Source organism: Nerophis lumbriciformis, linkage group LG39 (genome assembly GCF_033978685.3).
Source record: "Nerophis lumbriciformis linkage group LG39, RoL_Nlum_v2.1, whole genome shotgun sequence".
NCBI lineage: Eukaryota > Metazoa > Chordata > Actinopteri > Syngnathiformes > Syngnathidae > Nerophis > Nerophis lumbriciformis.
Genome location: NC_084586.2, coordinates 3,195,001 through 3,220,817, shown reverse-complemented (window position 1 = coordinate 3,220,817; position 25,817 = coordinate 3,195,001). Strand labels below are relative to the sequence as shown.

The 25,817-nt window shown below is 41.9% G+C and overlaps 1 protein-coding gene across 1 annotated transcript in view; it reads left to right on the top strand.

Annotated features, from left to right (window-relative positions):
• Positions 1 to 18,779: 18,779 nt before the first annotated feature.
• pdk2a (pyruvate dehydrogenase kinase 2a) overlaps positions 18,780 to 25,817 on the top strand; it is a 28,901-nt gene continuing 21,863 nt past the window's right edge. The window contains exon 1 of the mRNA XM_061931956.1: positions 18,780 to 19,092. Within this exon, the coding sequence (XP_061787940.1) occupies positions 18,975 to 19,092 (118 nt within the window). The 5' untranslated portion in view covers positions 18,780 to 18,974. The remainder of the gene's footprint in view (positions 19,093 to 25,817) is intronic.

Here is a 25,817-nt window from a genome sequence, read left to right as displayed (position 1 = left end):
TTCTGTTGTGTTTATGTCGTGTTACGGTGCGGATGTTCTCCCGAAATGTGTTTGTCATTCTCGTTTGGTGTGGGTTCACAGTGTGGCGCATATTTGTAACAGTGTTAAAGTTGTTTATACGGCCACCCTCAGTGTGACCTGTATGGCTGTTGACCAAGTATGCCTGGCATTCACTTGTGCGTGTGAAAAGCCGTAGATATTATGTGACTGGGCCGGCACGCAAAGGCAGTGCCTTTTAAGGCACGCCTCCAAAATTGTTGTCTGGGTGGAAATCGGGAGAATTTCGGGAGAATGGTTGCCCCGGGAGATTTTCGGGAGGGGTACTGAAATTCGGGAGTCTCCCGGGAAAATCGGGAGGGTTGGCAAGTATGACTGGGAGACGCAACTGCTCTGTACTTCTCCCTACGTCCGTGTACCACTCCGTACAGCGGCGTTTTAAATAGTCATACATTTTACTTTTGATCATTTCCGATATTACATTTTAAAGCATTCATCGGCCGATAATATCGGCAGTCCGATATTATCGGATATCTCTACTAGAAACAGGTAACAGCTACAGGAAAAGCCTTGTCTTTAAAATGATATGACGATGAATGACACTTTTTTTATCGGCAGAAACTTTTTGAAGGAACAACTTGTAAACTAGCTGACTTTAAATTTAGTATATTTTGAGTTGGCTAATGTTAGCATGGTTGATGTGGCAAATGGGGGCGGCAGGGGGTGCACTCGGGTGGAGGCACACTGCTTTTTAAAACACTGCTTTCTGACATTAATCATATTAGTGGAAATGGCAGGCAGACTTTACCTAAAATGTAAGTACCTATTCCTGCGTAAGATGTGCTTTTGTGCTGCCAGCACTGACTTAACAATCAGGTTATGACCTCATACTGTATATTTACATTGTGAATGTATGTTTTTCAGCTGCTAATATTACCACGGAGATGCTTTGATCTCGGAAAGATCATCACTATCTGGAGGCAGTTCCCCACAGGCTGAACAGGTGGATGGTAAGAGCACATACTGAGATCATGTGTTTGTATTAAAACTACTAAAATAACTTTTTTAATTGTTTTATTATTATTATTATTATTATTTAGTAAATGCAACAGTATCATCATTACTCTAAAACTACAAGATTTATAAAAAAGGATGCTAGTTTAGGCATTTTATTAGATCATAAAAGAATAAAGAAACTGGTTATTCTCTTCGACCCAACTCTCTGGTTTGAGTCACACATTAAGAGTGTTACTAAAACGGCCGTAATATCGCTAAAATTTGTTCCATTTTGTCCACTAGCGACGCTGAGATCATTATTCATGCGTTCGTTATGTCTCATCTCGATTATTAGAGATGCTACCTCAGTAGAATCATTTAAGTCCCATCTTAAAACTCTTTTGTATACTCTAGCCTTTAAATAGCCCCCGTGTTAGACCAGTTGATCTGCCGTTTCTTTTCTTTTCTCCTCTGCTCCCCTTTTCCTTGAGGGGGGGGGGCACAGGTCCGGTGGCCATGGATGAAGTGCTGGCTGTCCAGAGTCGGGACCCGGGGTGGACCGCTCGCCTGTGCATCGGCTGGGAACATCTCTACGCTGCTGACCCGTCTCCGCTCGGGATGGTGTCCTGCTGGCCCCACTATGGACTGGACTCTTACTATTATGTTGGATCCACTATGGACTGGACTCTCACAATATTATGTCAGACCCACTCGACATCCATTGCTTTCGGTCTCCCCTAGAGGGGGGGGGTTACCCACATATGCGGTCCTCTCCAAGGTTTCTCATAGTCATTCACATCGACGTCCCACTGGGGTGAGTTTTTCCTTGCCCGTATGTGGGCTTTGTACCGAGGATGTCGTTGTGGCTTGTGCAGCCCTTTGAGACACTTGTGATTTAGGGCTATATAAATAAAGATTGATTGATTGATTGATTACTGTAACGTATTATTTTCGGGTCTCCCTATGTCTAGCATTAAAAGATTACAGTTGGTACAAAATGCAGCTGCTAGACTTTTGACAAGAGCAAGAAAGTTTGATCATATTACGCCTATACTGTATATACCTTTAAGGCCTACTGAAAGCCACTACTACCGACCACGCAGTCTGATAGTTTATATATCAATGATGAAATCTTAACATTGCAACACATGTCAATACGGCCGGGTTAGCTTACTTAAGTGCAATTTTAAATTTTGCGCGAAATATCCTGCTGAAAACGTCTCGGTATGATGACGTCTGCGCATGACGTCACGGATTGTAGACGACATTTTGGGACAGCATGATGGCCAGCTATTAAGTCGTCTGTTTTCATCGCAAAATTCCACAGTATTCTGGACATCTGTGTTGGTGAATCTTTTGCAATTTGTTCAATGAACAATGGAGACTGCAAAGAAGAAAGCTGTAGGTGGGAAGCGGTGTATTGCGGCAGGTGTTGTGCCGGATAACGCACCCCCGCCGTAGAATGCACCCCCTGACTGTTGTGCCGGATAACACAGCCGGTGTTTCATTGTTTACATTCCCGAAAGATGACAGTCAAGCTTTACCATTGGCCTGTGGAGAACTGGGACAACAGAGACTCTTACCAGGAGGACTTTGAGTTGGATGCGCAGACACGGTACCGTGAGTACGCATGCAGCTGCGGCTTCCAAACATTTGATCGCTTGCCCGTACGTGCGTGCCGCTATGTGCATGTCACGTACGTAACTTTGGGGACTTTGGGGAAATATATGTGCTGTATGAACTTTGGGGAGGTGAACGGTACTTTGGGCTGTGGGATTGAGTGTGTTGTGCAGGTGTTTGAGTTGTATTGGCGGGTTATATGGACGGGAGGGGGGAGGTGTTTGTTATGCGGGATTAATTTGTGGCATATTAAATACAAGCCTGGTTGTGTTGTGGCTAATAGAGTATATATATGTCTTGTGTTTATTTACTGTTTTAGTCATTCCCAGCTGAATATCAGGTCCCACCCGCCTCGCACAGCATCTTCCCTATCTGAATCGCTCCCACTGCCCTCTAGTCCTTCACTCTCACTTTCCTCATCCACGAATCTTTCATCCTCGCTCAAATTAATGGGGGAATCGTCGCTTTCTCGGTCCGAATCGCTCTCGCTGCTGGTGGCCATGACAGTGCGGATGTGAGGAGCTCCACAACCTGTGGCGTCACGCGCATATCGTCTGCTACTTCCGGTACAGGCAAGGCTTGTTTTTATCAGCAAACTTTATCGTCGATGTTCTCTACTAAATCCTTTCAGCAAAAATATGGAAATATCGCGAAATGATCAAGTATGACACATAGAATGGACCTGCTATCCCCGTTTAAATAAGAAAATTGCATTTCAGTAGGCCTTTATATACCTATATACCTATACTGGCTCACCTGGACTGGCTTCCTGTGCACTTAAGATGTGACTTTACGTATAAAATACTACACGGTCTAGCTCCATCCTATCTTGCCGATTGTATTGTACCATATGTCCCGGCAAGAAATCTGCGTTCAAAGAACTCCGGCTTATTAGTGATTCCCAGAGCCCAAAAAAAGTCTGCGGGCTATAGAGCGTTTTCTATTCGGTACTATGGAATGCCCTCCCGGTAACAGTTAGAGATGCTACCTCAGTAGAAGCATTTAAGTCCCATCTTAAAACTCATTTGTGTACTCTAGCCTTTAAATAGACCCCCTTTTTAGACCAGTTGATCTGCCGTTTCTTTTCTTTTCTCCTCTGCCCCCCTCTCCCTTGTGGAAGGGGGGGACACAAGTCCGGTGGCCATGGATGAAGTGCTGGCTGTTCAGAGTCGGGACCCGGGGTGGACCGCTCGCCTGTGCATCGGTTGGGGACATCTCTGCGCTGCTGACCCGTCTCCGCTCTGGATTGTCTCCTGCTGGCCCCACTATGGACTGGACTCAGTGGATCATAACCCCATCAGTTTCATATGCGCATTCAAATTCAAGAAAAAGTTGTTTTTTTACTGGTGCACAAAATGAACCGTGCATGAACATCACCTTGTTCAAAGAACAAAACCAAGACCGTGCATGAACTCACAACAAATTACACACCTTAGACACTTTACCATGAATTGATTAACGTGGACCCCGACTTAAACAAGTTGAAAAACTTATTCGGGTGTTACCATTTAGTGGTCAATTGTACGGAATATGTACTGAACTGTGTAAACTGTACTGTTTCATATAATGTATTCTCTTCCTTTGCAATCTGCTAGTAAAAGTTTCAATCGATCAATCAAACAACCTGCAAATCAGATGGAAAATTAGAGGGAACATTGTTTGGGGGTATCCATAATACGCCGATAGGGAGAAGTTTTTATTTACACGATAAGTCAGATGTGTCTTTAGGCTCCGTCGAAACCCTGAGGCCGACTCACCGAACCCCTAGGGTTCGATCGAACCCAGATTAAGAACCACTGTGTTAGATCCACTATGGACTGGACTTTCACTATATTATGCTAGACCCACTCATCGTCCATTGCATCCGGTCTCCCCTGGGGGGGGGGGGGGGGGGGGGGGGGGTCCTCTCCAAGGTTTCTCATAGGTATTCTCATTGACATCCCACTGGGTTGTGAGTTTTTCCTTGCCCTTATGTGGGCTCTGAACCGAGGATGTCGTTGTGGCTTGTGCAGCTCTTTGAGACACTTGTGATTTAGGGCTATATAAAAAAACATTGATTGATTTATGTCGCCCGGAAAAGGGTGGAGTGCCATCTCCGGGTTGGGGAGGAGACCTTGCCCAAAGTGGAGGAGTTCAAGTACCTAGGAGTCTTGTTCACGAGTGAGGGAAGAGTGGATCGTGAGATCGACAGGCGGATCGGTGCGGCGTCTTCAGTAATGCGGACGCTGTATCGATTCGTTGTGGTGAAGAAGGAGCTGAGCCGGAAGGCAAAGCTCTCGATTTACCGGTCGATCTGCGTTCCCATCCTCACTTATGGTCATGAGCTTTGGGTTATGACCGAAAGGACAAGATCACGGGTACAAGCGGCCGAAATGAGTTTCCTCCGCCGGGTGGCGGGGCTCTCCCTTAGAGATAGGGTGAGAAGCTCTGCCATCCGGGGGGAGCTCAAAGTAAAGCCGCTGCTCCTCCACATGGAGAGGAGCCAGATGAAATGGTTCGGGCACCTGGTAAGGATGCCACCCGAACGCCTCCCGAGGGAGGGGTTTAGGGCACGTCCAACCGGTAGGAGGCCACGGGGAAGACCCAGGACCCATTGGGAAGACTTTGTCTCCCACTGGCCTGGGAACGCCTCGGGATTCTCCGGGAAGAGCTGGACGAAGTGGCTGGGGAGAGGAAAATCTGGGCTTCCCTGCTTAGGCTGCTGCCCCCGCAACCCGACCTCGGATAAGCGGAAGAAGATGGATGGATGGATGGATGATTGATGTTGCCCAGCTGTTGGACCTTGAATACCAAGCAAGATGGGCTCAGATGTTTTGAAGGAGAAGGACAAACCTACCAAGATCCTTCAAAAAAGTGGATGATGTAAGAAAATCAAATCAATTTAAGTTGATTTATGTTTAATATGATTGTTGGAGTAATTCCCTTAATTATTTTACAAATTATATATTGTTAGGCATTTTAACATTTTTAATATGAAGGACAGATGTTGGCCAGTTTTTTTTTTTTTTTTGTTTTTTTTGCAAAAATTGTTTAAGTCACAAAGCAGGTTACTTTGCAATTTCTACTTGCATAGCAGGTCAAAAACATTTTTCAATTCACTAGATTTTGATTGGAATGTAGATTTTAAAAGATATTTGCTATCTGTCCCTTTGTGGTAGATAATGGACGGATGCACAGTCAAGGAATTTCCCACTTCATACCTGAACTGAAGAACCTCTGGAGGACATTTTGTGAGAAGACTCAGTTTTATGGAGTTTTTAAAAAAAAAAAGTCACAAGACCTCCACTGGCAGATGAAGGTAATCACTCACACATCACTTGATGACTTGAATCCAAAGGCTGGCCACAGTAGTCAGTGATGCTGGTGCTGCTCAGTTTCAGACATCCACCAAGTATTCACCATTGACATAACTTGTCAACTAGAGATGTCCGATAATATCGGGCTGCCGATATTATCGGCCGATAAATGCTTTAAAATATAATATCGGAAATTATCGGTTTCGGTTTCAAAAAGTAAAATGTATGACTTTTCAAAACGCCGCTGTACGGAGTGGTACACGGACGTAGGGAGAAGTACAGAGCGCCAATAAACCTTAAAGACACTGCCTTTGCGTGCCGGCCCAATCACATAATACCTACGGCTTTTCACACACACAAGTGAATGCAAGGCATACTTGGGGGTGTATAATGTATCCCGGAAGAGTTAGGGCTGCATGGGATTCTGGGTATTTGTCCTGTTGCGTTTATGTTGTGTTACGGTGCAGATGTTCTCCCGAAATTTGTTTGTCATTCTTGTTTGGTGTGGGTTCACAATGTGGCGCATTATTAGTAAGAGTGTTAAAGTTTTTTTTTTATATACCGCTACCGTCAGTGTGACCTGTGTGGTTGTTGAACAAGTATGCCTTGCTGTAATCTACGTGGGCAAGCGGAAGCCCCATACAACGTGTGGCTGATCAGGCACACTGGCTGTAGTGGGTGCTATATGCTGTACCACTATGGCACGCATGACACTGGCAAGCGCCATTCATTTTAAACCAGCGTGCCGCACCAGCTTTCAAATTCCACATAAAGGTGTGGGCAGCGTGTCTGAGACCCCTGGTTATACATAGCACAAAGCAAAAAAAAAACTTTGTATGCAGTGTTAATTCATTTAAAAATTCAAAAAAAATTTTGCGGCTCCCATTGTTTTCTATAATTTGTGAAACTGGTCAAAATGTCTCTTTGACTGGTAAAGGTTGCCGACCCCTGCCCTACACTGTGCCCTTATATTAAACATCTCTCAAATGCATATGCCAGATATATATCATTTTTTTTAAGTAATATATAAATGTATTAAAGAGTCATTCCGTCAGTAATTTAATAACTTTTTTAGTAAAGTAACAATTACTTTTTAAGATAATTTACAGAACACTGGTTATTGTCAGTATCATTTTCAGTACCGATGCTCATCGGTACTGGCTAACGTCCTGTTAGTTAACCTGGCTAATGTCATCTTAGTTAACCAGGCTAACTTCCTGTTAGTTATCCTGGCCAACTTGTTTTTATTAACCTAGCTAACGTCCTGTTAGTTAACCTGGCTAATGTCCTATAAATCACCCTGGCTAACTTCCTGTTAGTTATCCTGACTAACGTCCTTTAAGTTAGCCTGGCCAACTTCTTGTTATTAACCTAGCTAACGTCCTGTTAGTTAACCTGGCTAATGTCCTATAAATTAGCCTTGCTAACGTCCTGTTAGTAATCCTGGCTAACGTCCTGTAAGTTAGCCTGGCCAACTTCTTGTTATCCACCTGGCTAACGTCCTGTTAGTTAAACCTGGCTAACTTCCTGTTAGTTATCCTGGCTAATGTCCTATAAGTAAGCCTGGCCAACTTTTGGTTATCAACCTGGCTGACCTCCTGTTAGTTAACCTGGCTAACGTCTTGTTAGTTAACCTGGCTAACTTCCTGTTAATTATCCTGGCTGACATTCTGTTAGTTAACCTGGCTAACTTCCTGTTAATTATCCTGGCTAACATCCTGTAAGTTAGCCCGGCCAACTTCTTGTTATTAACCTGGCTGACGTCCTGTTAGTTAACCTGGCTAACGTCCTGTTAGTTATCCTGGCTAACTTCCTGTGAATTGTCCTGGCTAACATCCTGTAAGTTAACCTGGCCAACTTCTTGTTATTAGCCTAGCTAACGTCCTGTCCTGTTAGTTAACCTGGCTAATGTCCTATAAATTATCCTGGCTAACTTCCTGTTAGTTATGCTGGCTAATGTCCTGTGAATTATCCTGGCTAACATCCTGTAAGTTAGCCCGGCCAACTTCTTGTTATTAACCTGGCTGACGTCCTGTTAGTTAACCTGACTAACATGTTGTTAGTTAAACCTAGCTAACTTCCTGTTAGTTATCCTGGCTAACTTCCTGTTAGTTAACCTGGCTAACGTCCTGTGAATTATCCTGGCTAACGTCCTTTAAGTTAGCCTGGCCAACTTCTTGTTATTAACCTAGCTAACGTCCTGTTAGTTAACCTGGCTAATGTCCTATAAATTAGCCTTGCTAACGTCCTGTTAGTAATCCTGGCTAACGTCCTGTAAGTTAGCCTGGACAACTTCTTGTTATCCACGTGGCTAACGTCCTGTTAGTTAAACCTGGCTAACTTCCTGTTAGTTATCCTGGCTAACGTCCTATAAGTAAGCCTGGCCAACTTTTGGTTATCAACCTGGCTGACGTCCTGTTAGTTAACCTGGCTAACGTCTTGTTTGTTAACCTGGCTAACTTCCTGTTAATTATCCTGGCTAACATTCTGTTAGTTAACCTGGCTAACTTCCTGTTAATTATCCTGGCTAACATCCTGTAAGTTAGCCCGCCCAACTTCTTGTTATTAACCTGGCTGACGTCCTGTTAGTTAACCTGGCTAACGTCCTGTTAGTTATCCTGGCTAACTTCCTGTGAATTGTCCTGGCTAACATCCTGTAAGTTAACCTGGCCAACTTCTTGTTATTAGCCTAGCTAACGTCCTGTCCTGTTAGTTAACCTGGCTAATGTCCTATAAATTATCCTGGCTAACTTCCTGTTAGTTATGCTGGCTAATGTCCTGTGAATTATCCTGGCTAACATCCTGTAAGTTAGCCCGGCCAACTTCTTGTTATTAACCTGGCTGACGTCCTGTTAGTTAACCTGACTAACATCGTGTTAGTTAAACCTAGCTAACTTCCTGTTAGTTATCCTGGCTAACATCCTGTTAGTTAACCTGGCTAACGTCCTGTGAATTATCCTGGCTAACGTCCTTTAAGTTAGCCTGGCCAACGTCTTGTTATTAACCTAGCTAACGTCCTGTTAGTTAACCTGGCTAATGTCCTATAAATTAGCCTTGCTAACGTCCTGTTAGTAATCCTGGCTAACGTCCTGTAAGTTAGCCTGGCCAACTTCTTGTTATCCACCTGGCTAACGTCCTGTTAGTTAAACCTGGCTAACTTCCTGTTAGTTATCCTGGCTAATGTCCTATAAGTAAGCCTGGCCAACTTTTGGTTATCAACCTGGCTGACCTCCTGTTAGTTAACCTGGCTAACGTCTTGTTAGTTAACCTGGCTAACTTCCTGTTAATTATCCTGGCTGACATTCTGTTAGTTAACCTGGCTAACTTCCTGTTAATTATCCTGGCTAACATCCTGTAAGTTAGCCCGGCCAACTTCTTGTTATTAACCTGGCTGACGTCCTGTTAGTTAACCTGGCTAACTTCCTGTTAATTATCCTGGCTAACTTCCTGTGAATTGTCCTGGCTAACATCCTGTAAGTTAACCTGGCCAACTTCTTGTTATTAGCCTAGCTAACGTCCTGTCCTGTTAGTTAACCTGGCTAATGTCCTATAAATTATCCTGGCTAACTTCCTGTTAGTTATGCTGGCTAATGTCCTGTGAATTATCCTGGCTAACATCCTGTAAGTTAGCCCGGCCAACTTCTTGTTATTAACCTGGCTGACGTCCTGTTAGTTAACCTGACTAACATCTTGTTAGTTAAACCTAGCTAACTTCCTGTTAGTTATCCTGGCTAACTTCCTGTTAGTTAACCTGGCTAACGTCCTGTGAATTATCCTGGCTAACGTCCTTTAAGTTAGCCTGGCCAACTTCTTGTTATTAACCTAGCTAACGTCCTGTTAGTTAACCTGGCTAATGTCCTATAAATTAGCCTTGCTAACGTCCTGTTAGTAATCCTGGCTAACGTCCTGTAAGTTAGCCTGGACAACTTCTTGTTATCCACGTGGCTAACGTCCTGTTAGTTAAACCTGGCTAACTTCCTGTTAGTTACCCTGGCTAACGTCCTATAAGTAAGCCTGGCCAACTTTTGGTTATCAACCTGGCTGACGTCCTGTTAGTTAACCTGGCTAACGTCTTGTTTGTTAACCTGGCTAACTTCCTGTTAATTATCCTGGCTAACATTCTGTTAGTTAACCTGGCTAACTTCCTGTTAATTATCCTGGCTAACATCCTGTAAGTTAGCCCGGCCAACTTCTTGTTATTAACCTGGCTGACGTCCTGTTAGTTAACCTGGCTAACGTCCTGTTAGTTATCCTGGCTAACTTCCTGTGAATTGTCCTGGCTAACATCCTGTTAGTTATGCTGGCTAAAGTCCTGTGAATTATCCTGGCTAACATCCTGTAAGTTAGCCCGGCCAACTTCTTGTTATTAACCTGGCTGACGTCCTGTTAGTTAACCTGACTAACATCTTGTTAGTTAAACCTAGCTAACTTCCTGTTAGTTATCCTGGCTAACTTCCTGTTAGTTAACCTGGCTAACGTCCTGTGAATTATTCTGGCTAACGTCCTTTAAGTTAGCCTGGCCAACTTCTTGTTATTAACCTAGCTAACGTCCTGTTAGTTAACCTGGCTAATGTCCTATAAATTAGCCTTGCTAACGTCCTGTTAGTAATCCTGGCTAACGTCCTGTAAGTTAGCCTGGACAACTTCTTGTTATCCACGTGGCTAACGTCCTGTTAGTTAAACCTGGCTAACTTCCTGTTAGTTATCCTGGCTAACGTCCTATAAGTAAGCCTGGCCAACTTTTGGTTATCAACCTGGCTGACGTCCTGTTAGTTAACCTGGCTAACGTCTTGTTTGTTAACCTGGCTAACTTCCTGTTAATTATCCTGGCTAACATTCTGTTAGTTAACCTGGCTAACTTCCTGTTAATGATCCTGGCTAACATCCTGTAAGTTAGCCCGGCCAACTTCTTGTTATTAACCTGGCTGACGTCCTGTTAGTTAACCTGGCTAACGTCCTGTTAGTTATCCTGGCTAACTTCCTGTGAATTGTCCTGGCTAACATCCTGTAAGTTAACCTGGCCAACTTCTTGTTATTAGCCTAGCTAACGTCCTGTCCTGTTAGTTAACCTGGCTAATGTCCTATAAATTATCCTGGCTAACTTCCTGTTAGTTATGCTGGCTAATGTCCTGTGAATTATCCTGGCTAACATCCTGTAAGTTAGCCCGGCCAACTTCTTGTTATTAACCTGGCTGACGTCCTGTTAGTTAACCTGACTAACATCTTGTTAGTTAAACCTAGCTAACTTCCTGTTAGTTATCCTGACTAACTTCCTGTTAGTTAACCTGGCTAACGTCCTGTGAATTATCCTGGCTAACGTCCTTTAAGTTAGCCTGGCCAACTTCTTGTTATTAACCTAGCTAACGTCCTGTTAGTTAACCTGGCTAATGTCCTATAAATTAGCCTTGCTAACGTCCTGTTAGTAATCCTGGCTAACGTCCTGTAAGTTAGCCTGGACAACTTCTTGTTATCCACGTGGCTAACGTCCTGTTAGTTAAACCTGGCTAACTTCCTGTTAGTTATCCTGGCTAACGTCCTATAAGTAAGCCTGGCCAACTTTTGGTTATCAACCTGGCTGACGTCCTGTTAGTTAACCTGGCTAACGTCTTGTTTGTTAACCTGGCTAACTTCCTGTTAATTATCCTGGCTAACATTCTGTTAGTTAACCTGGCTAACTTCCTGTTAATTATCCTGGCTAACATTCTGTTAGTTAACCTGGCCAACTTCCTGTTAATTATCCTGGCTAACATTCTGTTAGTTAGCCTGGCGGTATAATTTTCAGTATCGATACACATCAGTACTAGTTGGACTAAAATGTCACACAACAACTTTTGATGGCGTGTTTTGGCAAAGCGCGTGGTTAAAGGCACACCTTCAGTTAGCGACGTAGCTACGTTATCATCCGTTAGTTAATCCGTGTGTGAGCCGGTGTTTCCATGAGCAACAACACGGCATTATGAGGACAATCCCCAGCGCCCTGGCTCAGCCTGGATTATGTAACCGGAGCGCTGTAACAGGAGTGCGGAGTGCAGAGCGGTACACATTGTTCCCTGACGGAGGCGTTTGTGTACAAAACCGACTCTGGCAGACTTCCATGGAATGTTCCGGCGAGGGCGGCCTGGCGAGTAAACAAGGAGGTCAGCTGGTCACGACGAGGAAAGATGTTTTCCACGTTCACGCGTCTCGTGTTGGGAACCGCCGTCATACTCCTGAAGGCATCACGCTCGCCGTGGCGTGGTGTCAACAAACTTGGGGTGACTTTGCAAATGCGCGGCAACGTTGTGAAACAAATGATGGATGTGAAAAATGCTGCGGTCGTGTCAAAGCTGTAGGATTCGGAACAAAAGCAAAAAGAACAACAAAGATTACTTACAGCAAATATTAGCTTTAAAATAAAAGTCAACATGAAGGCTTTGCACTGTGGCGGGACGTGAACATCAACATACATTATCACCACATGACCATTTAAAAGCTCTATCGCCAGCCAAATTGATATCAGTTGTATCGTCTGTATCGCGCAGCCGTACGCTACGCTAACATTAGTTACATAAATCATTTTCTCTGGCCAAGTGTTTAATAAAGACATATATTTAAAAACTACCTTTTTTGTTCAACCAAATTTCTTCTGAACTTCCCGTTCATGTCTTCAAAGACCAATATCCATCAGGGTTAGTCAACTTCCTTCCTGTTAGTTAACCTGGTCAACTTCCTGTTAGTTAGCCTGGCTAATATTATGTTAGTTAGCTTGGCTTAACATCCTGCTAGTTAGCCTGGCCAACTTCCTGTTAGTTAGCCTGGCTTAACATCCGGCTAGTTAGCCTGGCCAACTTGCTGTTAGTTAGCTTGGCTTAACATCCGGCTGGTTAGCCTGGCCAACTTCCTTTTAATTAGCCTGGCTAACATTCTGTTAGTTAGCCTTGCTAATATTCTGCTAGTTAGCTTGGCTTAACATCCGGCTAGTTAGCCTGGCCAACTTCCTGTTAGTTAGCCTGGCTTAACATCCGGCTAGTTAGCCTGGCCAACTTCCTGTTAGTTAGCCTGGCTTAACATCCGGCTAGTTAGCCTGGCCAACTTCCTGTTAGTTAGCTTGGCTTAACATCCGGCTGGTTAGCCTGGCCAACTTCCTTTTAATTAGCCTGGCTAACATTCTGTTAGTTAGCCTTGCTAATATTCTGCTAGTTAGCTTGGCTTAACATCCGGCTAGTTAGCCTGGCGAACTTCCTGTTAATTAGCCTGGCTAACATTCTGTTAGTTAGCCTGGTTAACTTCCTGTTAGTTAGCCTGGCTTAACATCCTGTGAATTGGCGTGGCTAACTTCCGGATAATTAGCCTGGCTTAACATTCTGTGAATTAGCCTGGCTAACTTCCTGTGAATTAGCCTGGTTAACTTCCTGTTAGTTAGCCTGGCTTAACATCCTGTGAATTAGCCTGGCCAACTTCCTGTTAGTTAGCTTGGCTTAACATCCGGCTGGTTAGCCTGGCCAACTTCCTTTTAATTAGCCTGGCTAACATTCTGTTAGTTAGCCTTGCTAATATTCTGCTAGTTAGCTTGGCTTAACATCCGGCTAGTTAGCCTGGCCAACTTCCTGTTAGTTAGCCTGGCTTAACATCCGGCTAGTTAGCCTGGCCAACTTCCTGTTAGTTAGCCTGGCTTAACATCCGGCTAGTTAGCCTGGCCAACTTCCTGTTAGTTAGCTTGGCTTAACATCCGGCTGGTTAGCCTGGCCAACTTCCTTTTAATTAGCCTGGCTAACATTCTGTTAGTTAGCCTTGCTAATATTCTGCTAGTTAGCTTGGCTTGACATCCGGCTAGTTAGCCTGGCGAACTTCCTGTTAATTAGCCTGGCTAACATTCTGTTAGTTAGCCTGGTTAACTTCCTGTTAGTTAGCCTGGCTTAACATCCTGTGAATTGGCGTGGCTAACTTCCGGATAATTAGCCTGGCTTAACATTCTGTGAATTAGCCTGGCTAACTTCCTGTGAATTAGCCTGGTTAACTTCCTGTTAGTTAGCCTGGCTTAACATCCTGTGAATTAGCCTGGCTAACTTCCTGTTCATTATCCTGGCTAACATCCTGTTAGTTAGCCTGGCTAACATTCTGTTAGTTAACCTGGCTAACGTCCTGTAAGTTAGTCTGGCTAACGCCCTGTGAATTAGCCTGGCCAACTTCTTGTTATCAACCTGGCTAACGTCCTGTAAGTTAGCCTGGCTAACGCCCTGTGAATTAGCCTGGCCAACTTCTTGTTATTAACCTGGCTAACCACCTGTGAATGATTATGGCTAACGTCCTGTAAGTTAGCCTGGCCAACTTCTTGTTATCAACCTGGCTAACGTCCTGTTAGTTAACCTGGCTAACGTCCTATTAGTTAACCTGGCTAACTTCCTGTTAGTTATTCTGGCTAACGTCCTGTAAGTTAGCCTAGCCAACTTTTTGTTATTAACCTTGTTAACATCCTGCTAGTTATTCTGGCTAACGTCTTGTGAATTAGCCTAGGTAACATTCTGTTGATCATCCTGGCTAACGTCCTGTTAGTTAACCTGGCTAACATCCTGTTAGTTAACTTAGCTAACTTCCTGTGAATTAGCCTGGCTAACATTCTGTTAGTTATCCTGGCTAACGTCCTGTTAGTTATCCTGGCTAACGCCCTGTGATTTAGCCTGGCTAATATTCTGCTATTTAACCTGGCTAACTTCCTTTTAGTTATCATGGCTAACGTCCTGCAAGGTATCCTGGCCAACTTTTTGTTATTTACCTGGCTAATGTTCTGTTAGTTATCCTGGCTAACATCCGGTCAATTAGCCGGGCTAACATTCTGTTAGTTAAACTGGCTAACTTCCTGTTAGTTATCCTAGCTAACGTCCTGTTAGTTAATCTGGCTAACTTCCTGTTAGTTATCCTGGCTAACGTCTTCTGAATCAGCCTGGATAACATTCGGTTGGTTAACCTGGTTAACGTCCTGTTAGTTGACCTGGCTAACTTCCTGTTAGTTATTTTGGCTAACGTCCTGTTAGTTAATCCGGCTAACTTCCTGTTAGTTATCCTGGCTAACGTCCTGTAAGTTAGCCTGGTCAACTCTTTGTTATTAACCTTGTTAACGTCGTGTTAGTTATCCTGGCTAACGTCTTGTGAATTAGCCTGGATAACATTCTGTTGGTTATCCTGGCTAATGTCCTGTTAGTTAACCTGGCTAACATCCTGTTAGTTAACCTGGCTAACTTCCTCTTACTTATCCTGGCTAACGTCCTGTTAATTATCCTGGCTAACTTCCTGATAGTTAGCCTGGCCAACTTTTTGTTATTAACCTGGCAATCGTCCTGTTAGTTAACTTGGGTAACATCCTGTTAGTTAACTTGGCTAACATCCTGTTAGTTAATATGGCTAACTTCCTCTTACTTATCCTGGCTAACGTCCCGTGAATTATCCTGGCTAACATCCTGTTAGTTAGCCTCGCTAACAATATGTTAGTTAGCCTGGTTAACATTATGTTAGTTAACCTGGCTAACGTCTTGTAAGTTAGCCTGGTTAACGTCCTGTAAGTTAGCCTGGCCAACTTCTTGTTATCAACCTGGCTAACGTCCTGTTAGTTAACCTGGCTAACGTCCAATTAGTTAACCTGGCTAACTTCCTGATAGTTATCCTAGCTAACGTCCTGTAAGTTAGCCTGCACAACTTTTTGTTATCAACCTTGTTTTAATGTCTGTTAATTATCCTGGCTAATGTCCTGTTAATTATCCTGGCTAACGTCCTGTGAATTTTGCTGGCTAACATTCTCTTAGTTATCCTAATTAACGTCCTGTTAGTTAACCTGGCTAACTTCCTGTGATTTACCCTGGCCAACATTCTGCTAGTTAACCTGGCTACCTTCTTTTTAGTTATCATGTCTAACGTCCTGAAAGGTATCCTGGCCAAGTTTTTGTTATTAACCTGGCTGACGTCCTGTTAGTTAGCCTGGCTTACATCCTGTTAGTTAACTTGGCTAACTTCCTCTTACTTATCCTGGCTAACGTCCTGTGAATTATACTGGTTAACTTCCTGTTAGTTAGCCTGGCCAATGTTTTGTTATTAACCTGGCTAAAGTCCTGTTAATTAACCTGGCTAACTTCCTCTTACTTATCCTGGCTAACGTCCTGTGAATAATCCTGGCTAACTTCCGGTTAGTTAGCTTGGCCAACTTTTTGTTATTAACCTGACTAACATCCTGTTAGTTAACCTGGCTAACTTCCTCTTACTTATCCTGGCTAACGTCCTGTGAATAATCCTGGCTAACTTCCGGTTAGTTAGCTTGGCCAACTTTTTGTTATTAACCTGACTAACATCCTGTTAGTTAACCTGGCTAACTTCCTCTTACTTATCCTGGCTAACGTCCTGTGAATTATACTGGTTAACTTCCTGTTAGTTAGCCTGGCCAACGTTTTGTTATTAACCTGGCTAAAGTCCTGTTAGTTAACCTGGCTAACTTCCTCTTACTTATCCTGGCTAACGTCCTGTGAATAATCCTGGCTAACTTCCGGTTAGTTAGCGTGGCCAACTTTTTGTTATTAACCTGACTAACATCCTGTTAGTTAACCTGGCTAACTTCCTCTTACTTATCCTGGCTAACGTCCTGTGAATAATCCTGGCTAACTTCCGGTTAGTTAGCTTGGCCAACTTTTTGTTATTAACCTGACTAACATCCTGTTAGTTAACCTGGCTAACTTCCTCTTACTTATCCTGGCTAACGTCCTGTGAATTATACTGGTTAACTTCCTGTTAGTTAGCCTGGCCAACGTTTTGTTATTAACCTGGCTAAAGTCCTGTTAGTTAACCTGGCTAACTTCCTCTGACTTATCCTGGCTAACGTCCTGTGAATAATCCTGGCTAACTTCCGGTTAGTTAGCTTGGCCAACTTTTTGTTATTAACCTGACTAACATCCTGTTAGTTAACCTGGCTAACTTCCTCTTACTTATCCTGGCTAACGTCCTGTGAATAATCCTGGCTAACTTCCGGTTAGTTAGCTTGGCCAACTTTTTGTTATTAACCTGACTAACATCCTGTTAGTTAACCTGACTAACATCCTGTTAGTTAACCTGGCTAACTTCCTCTTACTTATCCTGGCTAACGTCCTGTGAATTATCCTGGCTAACTTTCTGTTAGTTAGCCTGGCCAACTTTTTGTTATTAACCTGGATAACATCCTATTAGTTAACCTGGCTAACTTCCTCTTACTTATCCTGGGTAACATCCTGTGAATTAACCTGGCTAACATCCTGTTAGTTAACCTGACTAACATCCTGTTAGTTAACCTGGCTAACTTCCTCTTACTTATCCTGGCTAACGTCCTGTGAATTATCCTGGCTAACTTTCTGTTAGTTAGCTTGGCCAACTTTTTGTTATTAACCTGACTAACATCCTGTTAGTTAACCTGGCTAACTTCCTCTTACTTATCCTGGCTAACGTCCTGTGAATTATCCTGGCTAACTTTCTGTTAGTTAGCCTGGCCAACTTTTTGTTATTAACCTGGCTAACGTCCTGTTAGTTAACCTGGATAACATCCTATTAGTTAACCTGGCTAACTTCCTCTGACTTATCCTGGCTAACGTCCTGTGAATAATCCTGGCTAACTTTCGGTTAGTTAGCTTGGCCAACTTTTTGTTATTAACCTGACTAACATCCTGTTAGTTAACCTGGCTAACTTCCTCTTACTTATCCTGGCTAACGTCCTGTGAATAATCCTGGCTAACTTCCGGTTAGTTAGCTTGGCCAACTTTTTGTTATTAACCTGACTAACATCCTGTTAGTTAACCTGACTAACATCCTGTTAGTTAACCTGGCTAACTTCCTCTTACTTATCCTGGCTAACGTCCTTTGAATTATCCTGGCTAACTTTCTGTTAGTTAGCCTGGCCAACTTTTTGTTATTAACCTGGCTAACGTCCTGTTAGTTAACCTGGATAACATCCTATTAGTTAACCTGGCTAACTTCCTCTTACTTATCCTGGGTAACGTCCTGTGAATTAACCTGGCTAACATCCTGTTAGTTAACCTGACTAACATCCTGTTAGTTAACCTGGCTAACTTCCTCTTACTTATCCTGGCTAACGTCCTGTGAATTATCCTGGCTAACTTTCTGTTAGTTAGCTTGGCCAACTTTTTGTTATTAACCTGACTAACATCCTGTTAGTTAACCTGACTAACATCCTGTTAGTTAACCTGGCTAACTTCCTCTTACTTATCCTGGCTAACGTCCTGTGAATTATCCTGGCTAACTTTCTGTTAGTTAGCCTGGCTAACTTTTTGTTATCAACCTGGCATACGTCCCATTAGTTAACCTGGCTAACATCCTGTTAGTTAAACTGGCTAACTTCCTCTTACTTATCCTGGCTAACGTCCTGTGAATTATCCTGGCTAACTTCCGGTTAGTTATCCTGGCTAACGTCCTGTGAATTAGCCTGGCTAACTTTATATGACTTGACCAACTTATCCCCAATTTTGTCCTGTCAACTTGCAGCGTTTCTCTGTTGCACTTGTTTTTGGAGGTTTGTGTGTGCATGTGTCTTTTGATCCTGCAGTCTTTCTGTGATTGCAGCATTTTCCCCTTGCATTTGTTGTATAGTGCTTTTATTGTGTTGGATGTTTGTTTTTTTCCCACAGCCATGAACTGGCGTGTAGACACACACGTTCCGTCATTGTTGAAACATAGAAGACACAAAAAGAAAGTGAGAACGTGTCATGCAGAATGACGTGTGCTCGTCTATGATCTGCTAAATGTGCCGATGCTAAAGTCCGTCAACACGAGCTGCTTGTTCTTGTAATGATCATTAATCGTCCTGTGTGTGTGTTATAAATATAAATTGCATTCTTGCATAATAAAAGTAGAACAAGTCGCACGTCTGAGGAAGGACGTAAACACAACGCGCGATGCTCCTCCGCTCCTATTGGCTCAAACAAAAGATAAATAAAAAAAACTCGCCGTCCTATTGGCTACTTGCTGCTAGTCCCGCCCCTTTTAGAGGGCAAGTTAGTTTGGGACTGGATTTAAGCTAGCAGTCGAGTCTCATCACGGTTATAACTTCTTATCAACACAAACATGAAGTTCGTTCGCTTTATTATGAAAAATGCCGCCATGGCGAGTATTCCGAAACACGTCGAACATTTCTCCAAATTCTCTCCTTCGCCGCTTTCCATCAAGCAATTCCTGGACTTTGGTGAGTAAGTGTGTGATATGCAACCAAAGTGACAGTCCATTGACGGTAATAATACAGTTATTATTATTATTATTATTATTAGTTACGTGTCGCTTCACGTCCAGCTACAGCAAATACTAAATAGTTTGCTGCTATAGATTTTATTATATTTTTAAGTCAGAATAACTGTGAGGATGTGTTTTGAGTTATCCAGTTTATAGCATGCTGGTCAAGAGCTTGCAGTATTGCGTCAGTGTGCGACCCTCTTGTACTGGTACATTATTTATATTATTTTTTAACTCGGGCACATTAACTATCCAACAAATAATACATTTGTACATTATTTATATTATTTTTTTAACTCATGCACATTAACTATCCAACAAATAATACATTTGTACATTATTTTTTTAACTCATGCACATTAATTACCCAACAAATATTATATTTGTACATTATTCATATTATATTTTAACTCTTGCACATTAATTATCCAACAAACAATACATTTGTACATTATTTGTATTATTTTTAACTCATGCATATTAACTATCCAACAAATATTACATTTTTACATTATTTACAGTATATTTTAACTCAAGCACATTAACTATTCAACAAATAATACATGTTTACATTATTTACATTATTTCTTTTAATTCATGCACATTAATTATCCAACAAATATTACATGTTTACATTATTTACATTATTTTTTAACTCATGAACATTAACTATCTAACAAATAATGTTTACATTATTTACAGTATTTTTTTAACTCATGCACATTAACTATCCAACAAACATTACATTTGTACATTATTTATATTATTATTTCTTTTTTTCTTTTCTTTTTTTTTTAGATTTTTTTTTGTGTCCTGTCCAGCTTCTCAGGCAAATCATATAGTTGATGTATTGCCCATGTCGGCTGTTCAGATTTACTTTACAAAAGAGAAGTGTAGGATACTTCTCTTGTTGCCTTATTTGTATTTGACTTTATTAAATGTATTTATATTATCATTTAGTGCAGCCGGGCCGGAGCAGGAGGGGATAGAAAGAGAAAAAAAAAGAAGACAGAGGGGGAAATTGTGGGGACAAGAGGGGGATTAGACAGAGAGACAAAAACAATCAATCAATCAATTAATCAATCTTTATTTATATAGCCCTAAATCACAAGTGTCTCAAAGGGCTGCACAAGCCACAACGACATCCTCGGTATAGCCCACATAAGGGCAAGGAAAAACTCACCCCAGTGGGACGTCGATGTGAATGACTATGAGAAACCTTGGAGAGGACCGCATATGTGGGTAACCCCCCCCCTCTAGGGAGACCGAATGCAATGGATGTCGAGTGGGTCTAACATAATATTGTGAGAGTCCAGTCCATAGTGGATCCAGCATAACAGTAAGAGTCCAGTCCACAGTGGGGTCAGCAGGAAACCATCCCGAGCGGAGACGGGTCAGCAGCGCAGAGATGTTCCCAACCAATATACAGGCGAGCGGTCCACCCCGGGTCCCGACCCCGGACAGCCAGCACCCCATCCATGGCCACCGGATCTGTGTGTCTTCCCCTCCACAAGGGATAGGGGGGAGCAGAGGAGAAAAGAAAAGAAACGGCAGATCAACTGGTCTAAAAAAAGGGGGGCTATTCAAAGGCTAGAGTATACAAATGAGTTTTGAGATGGGACTTAAATGTTTCTACTGAGGTAGCATCTCTAATTGTTACCGGGAGGGCATTCCATAGTGCCGGAGCCCGAATAGAAAACGCTCTACAGCCCGCAGACTTTTTTTGGGCTCTGGGAATCACTAATAAGCCGGAGTTCTTTGAACGCAGATTTCTTGCCGGGACATATGGTACAATACAATCGGTAAGATAGGCTGGAGCTAGACCGTGTAGTATTTTATACGTAAGTAGTAAAACCTTAAAGTCGCATCTTAAGTGCACAGGAAGCCAGTGCAGGTGAGCCAGTATAGGCGTAATATGATCAAACTTTCTTGTTCTTGTCAAAAGTCTAGCAGCCGCATTTTGTACCAACTGTAATCTTTTAATGCTAGACATAGGGAGACCCGAAAATAATACGTTACAGTAATCGAGACGAGACGTAACGAACGCATGAATAATGATCTCTGCGTCGCTAGTGGATAAAATGGAACGAATTTTAGCGATATTACGGAGATGAAAGAAGGCCGTTTTAGTAACACTCTTAATGTGTGACTCAAAGGAGAGAGTTGGGTCGAAGATAATACCCAGATTCTTTACTGAGTCGCTTTGTGTAATTGTTTGGTTGTCAAATGTTAAGGTGGTATTATCAAATAAATGTCGGTGTTTAGCAGGACCGATAATCAGCATTTCCGTTTTCTTAGTGTTGAGTTGCAAGAAGTTAGCGGACATCCATTGTTTAATTTCATTAAGACTCGCCTCCAGCTGACTACAATCCGGCGTGTTGGTCAGCTTTAGGGGCATGTAGAGTTGGGTGTCATCAGCATAGCAATGAAAGCTAACACCGTATTTGCGTATGATGTCGCCTAGCGGCAGCATGTAAATACTAAAGAGTGCAGGGCCAAGAACCGAACCTTGGGGGACTCCGCACGTTACCTTAACATAGTCCGAGGTCACATTATTATGGGAGACGCATTGCATCCTGTCAGTAAGATAAGAGTTAAACCACGACAAGGCTAAGTCTGACATACCAAATCAACTAAACAACAAATAATTGTTTACATTATTTACATTATTTTTAACTAATGCACATTAACTATCCAACAAACATTACATTTGTACATTATTTATATTATTATTTCTTTTCTTTTTTTTCTTTTTTTTTTCTTTTTTTTCTTTTCTTTTTTTAAAATTTTTTTTTTGTGTCCTGTCCAGCTTCTCAGGCAAATCATATACCGTATTTTCCGCACTATAAGGCGCACCGGATTATTAGCCGCACCTTCTATGAATTACATATTTCATAATTTTGTCCACCAATAAGCCGCCCCGGACTAAAAGCCGCGCCTACGCTGCGCTAAAGTGAATGTCAAAAAAACGCTGCGCTAAAGTGAATGTCAAAAAAACAGTCAGATAGTTCAGTCAAACTTTAATAATATATTGAAAACCAGCGTTCTAACAACTCTGTCCCAAAATGTACGCAAATGTGCAATCACAAACATAGTAAAATTCAAAATGGTGTAGAACAATAGCAACATAATGTTGCTCGAACGTTAATGTCACAACACACAAAATAAACATAGCGCTCACCTTCTGAAGTTATTCTTCATTCGTAAATCCTTCGAATTCTTCGTCTTCGGTGTCCGAATTGAAAAGTTGGGCGAATACGGGATCCAAAATGGCCGGTTCCGTCTCGTCGAAGTCACCGGAGTCAGTGTCACTGTTGTCCAGCAGTTCTGTGAATCCTGCCTTCCGGAAAGCTCGGACCACAGTTGTGACCGAAACTATCTGCCCAGGCATTTACGATCCACTGGCAGATGTTGGCGTATGTCGACCGGCGCTATCTGCCCGTCTTAGTGAAGGTGTGTTCGCCTTCGGAGCTGTGTGAAAAAAGCCACCCGGCCTCTTCGCGTAAACTTCCCTTAACCACTCGCTCATCTTTTCTTCATCCATCCATCCCTTCGAGTTAGCTTTTATGATGACGCCGGCTGGAAAGGTCTCTTTTGGATGGGTGGAAGTTAGCATGGCAAGCTAGAACCACAGTGAAGGATGACTTCTCATTCCCTGTGGAGCGAATATTCACCGTACGTGCTCCCGTTCCACAGTGCGGTTCAGTTGCTGTGAAATACGGTAGTAATCCGTGTGCGGATGGAGAGATTGCGTCTTTTTATGAACCGGATCGTTTTGTAGGAGCCATTTTGTGGTCTTTACAGATGTAAACAGGAAATGAAACGTACGGTGATATCCGCGCGTTTTTTCTTCTTCTTCCGGGGGCGGGTGAAGCGCTTCCTGTTCTATGGGGGCGGGTGAAGCGCTTCCTGTTCTATGGGGGCGAGTGCTTTCCTTGGCGGTTGCTTGCGTAGAAGAAGAAGCGCTTCCTGTTCTACCGGGAAAAAAGATGGCGGCTGTTTACCGAAGTTGCGAGACCGAAACTTTATGAAAATGAATCGTAATAAAGCGCACCGGGTTATTAGGCGCACTGTCAGCTTTTGAGAAAAATTGTGGTTTTTAGGTGCGCCTTATAGTGCGGAAAATACGGTAGTTGATGTAGATGCCCATGTCGGCTGTTCAGATTTACTTTACAAAAGAGAAGTGTAGGATACTTCTCTTGTTGCCTTATTTGTATTTGACTTTATTAAATGTATTTATATTATCATTTAGTGCAGCCGGGCCGGAGCAGGAGGGGATAGAAAGAGAAAAAAAAAAAGAAGACAGAGGGGGAAATTGTGGGGACAAGAGGGGGATTAGACAGAGAGACAAAAACAACAACAGCAAACAACAACAACAACAACAATAGAGCAACATCAGCAAATATGACATGTACAAATATGATGGTAAAAGTAATAGCAAATAAGCAGTTAGCGAAAAATAAAAAATAATACAGAAATGACAATGAGCATTATTACACTACAAATGGATCAATACAAATACCAATAGAAATAGCGCTATTGATAATGAACAATACCAATAATTTACCTTTATTATCAACAATACAGTTGTTTAAATGCAACAATACATATACGTAATGATAACTTGAGATACGAAAGAATGCAGAAAAATGGAGGGGGAGAAAGAGAAGCAACCTACATTAACCTTGTAGATTGTTATAGTCACAATAGGTTAAGCTTTGTCAGTGTGCCATGTGTTACACCCAGTTTACCCTAGGGCAACAACGTTAATATATGTTTGATGAAACGTGATTATGTGCATGAGTGTAAGTATGCATATGTACTTGTATATGTACAGAATGTGTATATGTGTTTGTACAATGAATGTATATGTACAGAATGTGTATATGTGTTTGTACAGTGAATGTATATGTACAGTATGTGTATGTTTGTATATTGAATGTGCGTGTGGATGTACGAACATTAGGTAGGTAAATATGTACTGTATTTGTGTATGTATGTGGGAGCGTAGGTACCTATGTACGTATGTGAGCATATGTGAATTTGCATGTACAATACATTCGACTCCCAGAGTGCGTGGGAGCCAGAGCACGGCCCCATCACCCCCGAGAGCCCAACCCACAAACAGGAGGCGTGGTGCCCAGGGAACCAGGGACCACCGCCCCCACGCAGCCAAGCCGGCCAGCGACAGGAACCCCAGAGCCCGACCCACCGTACCGCCCACAAGGGCCAGCAGCAGGCCGCAGACAGACGCACCCGGCAGAGGACAGGGCACGAGAAAAGCAGGGGACAGCCAGACCCCAAGCCAGCGAGAGACCACACCCCACACGGGCAGAAAGGCGAGACGCCCCGCCCGAGGGACCCAGAGACTCCCCGCAACCGGACGGGAAGACCGCCCCCGCCCCACCGGCAACCGGGCCCCCACGAGCCCACCCCCCACCCCCGGAGAGCGCGGCAAGGCCAGCCCCCGGCCACCCCACCCATTATTATTATTGTTTGTTATTTTTCAACTCAAGCAAATCAACTAAACAACAAATAATTGTTTACATTATTTACATTATTTTTAACTAATGCACATTAACTATCCAACAAACATTACATTTGTACATTATTTATATTATTTTTTAACTCATGAACATTAATTATCCAACAAATAATACATTTGTAAACTATTTAGATTGTTTTTTTTTTAACTCATGCACATTAATTATCTAACAAATAATACATTTGTACATTATTTATATTATTTTTTAACTCATGCACATTAACTATCCAACAAATAATACATTTGTACATTATTTTTTAACTCATGCAAATTAATTATCCAACAAATAATACATTTGTACATTATTTATATTATTTTTAACTCATGCACATTAACTATCCAACAAATAATACATTTGTACATTATTTATGTTATTTTTAACTCATGCACATTAACTATCCAACAAATAATAAATGTTTACATTATTTACTGTATTTTTTATCTCATGCACATTAACTATCCAACACATATTACACGTTTACATTATTTACATTATTTTTAAACTCATGCACATTAACTATCCAACAAACATTACATTTGTACATTATTTATATTATTTTTTAACTCATGCACATTAACTATCCAACAAATAATACATTTGTACATTATTTTTTTAACTCATGCACATTAATTACCCAACAAATATTATATTTGTACATTATTCATATTATATTTTAACTCTTGCACATTAATTATCCAACAAACAATACATTTGTACATTATTTGTATTATTTTTAACTCATGCATATTAACTATCCAACAAATATAAAATTTTTACATTATTTACAGTATATTTTAACTCAAGCACATTAACTATTCAACAAATAATACATGTTTACATTATTTACATTATTTCTTTTAATTCATGCACATTAATTATCCAACAAATATTACATGTTTACATTATTTACATTATTTTTTAACTCATGAACATTAACTATCTAACAAATAATGTTTTCATTATTTACAGTATTTTTTAACTCATGCACATTAACTATCCAACAAATAATACATTTGTACATTATTTACATTATTTTTTTTAACTCATGCACATTAACTCTCCAACAAATAGTACATTTTTACACTATTTACAGATTTTTTTAAACTCTTGCACATTAACTATCCAACACATAATA